This window comes from Sinocyclocheilus rhinocerous, unplaced genomic scaffold, assembly GCF_001515625.1.
Source record: "Sinocyclocheilus rhinocerous isolate Xijiao unplaced genomic scaffold, SAMN03320098_v1.1 scaffold808, whole genome shotgun sequence".
In the NCBI taxonomy this organism is placed as follows: Eukaryota; Metazoa; Chordata; class Actinopteri; order Cypriniformes; family Cyprinidae; genus Sinocyclocheilus; species Sinocyclocheilus rhinocerous.
Window position 1 is genome coordinate 252814 of NW_015650699.1, and position 2042 is coordinate 254855.

Genomic DNA, 2042 nt, shown 5'->3' on the forward strand with positions numbered 1-2042 from the left:
TTTAAAAAGACCCGCACGACCAGATGTTCTTGAATACAAAAACGCGTCAAGTGTGAATGTTCTCTTCAAGCTGGAAGAATCGACGTCGCGTTTGAAACACAGGACGCGTCTCTGATATGTACACATGCGCCGTTGCGTTGCGTCTCGCTGTTTTTATCAGGGATGCGTTTTAAGACGCGTGTCAGGTTAAAAATAGTTTAGCTTTTAAAACACTTCTTGAGCTCCCCGCGTTAACTGATACATTTTGCCGCGAGCTTTATTTAAACGCAAGGCTTTACGAATCGATGTGCGCGCTTACAGTGCAGCCAGTTTTGTTTATTATAACGACAGCGTTGTTGACGGTCGCGTCGCGTCCGCTGTAGATGGGTTGTAGGATGATCAGGCGTGGGGAGGGTTTGGCTGGCCAATGCGCCAATAGACGCCAATGGCTTGAGAAGCCGCTTCTGTGTGCATGATAGTATGAAGACGCTGCGACTCTCAGACGCCTAGAGATTTCACACAGCTGCGATTACGAAAATATTCCGTATAGCTATCTGATAATAAATGGACACACCAGGAGTAGAAGCATTCGCGATCCACTTGTCACCAAGGGAGAGCAATTATTGGAAATAATGGGGAATACAACACCCAAACCACTGATAGGTAGGAGATGGCTTGGTTGATATGTCTTGTGACAGAAATCAGAAGCATTTTTGTATGCTTCAATGTGGATAGAGATGTTTAATATCTTGGTTTCTTGTGCAAATATAAGCATGTACACTAGCTTCTGAACTATATTGGGATGAGTGTGCGCTGCGTAGGAGTGAGAAGATGATGGGTGATGTTCAAGTTATTCAAAGACCCTGCTAATGTGTCATTGCTTAAAGCTGACTAATTCATTAAGCATAACATCACCCTTTATGTTTTAATACTCTTTTTTTGTGGATGTTGCATGGCGTTTCAAACTAAATTGTGAATATTTGGAAAGGCAGATTGTTTCTCCATGTAGGCTATGTGGTCATGAATGTTATTCACCTTCTTCTTGTTCAGATATTACTTATTTGTCTGTATTTAAATGTTCAATAAATAGGATGATTATATTCTCTAGTAACAGATGGGTGACTTATTATCCCTTATTAAAGAGCCTTATTAAAGACACCACAAGAGTTGATGCTGATGATAAACTGTGCAGTTGTGCAGAAGATGAGAATTCCCCCGTCTATGAGAAAAGCTCTGTTTCTCTCTGCTGAATTCTAAATTGTTCTACACACTCCTCCATCGCCGAAATTTAATGTACACAGAGTGTGCCTCAAGCATACCTTATCGACACACAGTTTCCATTTAAACCCTAGATTCTTCCTAATAGATCAGTGTGAGTTCAAATAATTGCTTTTAATGGGATCTATACCTAAAGTGAACTTTATCTATCTGTGGTTAAAGTATATGCTCAGTCAAAAGTCTGAGGGCACATTGACAATTTGGAAGATATTTTTATCTTGGAAATAAACAAAGTTTTAGACCATTTTAAAAACAAAGGTAATTTTTTTTTATTGAGGTAAATTGAATAAATATTTCAGATTGTAGTTCAATAATCAAATAAGAAAATGAATTACATTGATCATGTGAAGTGCTGTAAGATGTTATTGCTGCATTGAAGCACAAGATGGTCATTGTCAAACCAAATGTTAAGACATTCCAACATTCGTGTTAATTTTTCACTCAGCTTGTTGTGCAGATAATATAATTTGTAATTTAAATGTTGTATCAGAAAAATAATTTTGATGAGTGTTAGTGAAAGTTATCACACAGCACATGGCCAGCACATGTAAGCTAACAGTGTGCATGTATACCAAAAGGTTAGGAATGACTCACGATGTGTTTCAGTGGCACTGCTGGAGTTCTGCTGCTCATTGACCCCAAAAGAATATTCTTTGTTTTCATATTCACAAATAAAGCTCTATCTGGTATCCATTATTTCTCATTGAGTGCTCAGTCTCCACCCTCTAGTAACTAGAGCAGTTGCTTTAACTCTGATACTGGAATGCTGAACAACTTTTGTTGTT

The 2042-nt window shown here is 38.4% G+C and overlaps 1 protein-coding gene across 1 annotated transcript in view; it reads left to right on the top strand.

The window, feature by feature from the left end:
* The first annotated feature begins 393 nt into the window (after nt 1–393).
* LOC107712310 (E3 ubiquitin-protein ligase NEURL1B-like) overlaps nt 394–2042 on the top strand; it is a 14251-nt gene continuing 12602 nt past the window's right edge. The window contains exon 1 of the mRNA XM_016517530.1: nt 394–642. Within this exon, the coding sequence (XP_016373016.1) occupies nt 612–642 (31 nt within the window). The 5' untranslated portion in view covers nt 394–611. The remainder of the gene's footprint in view (nt 643–2042) is intronic.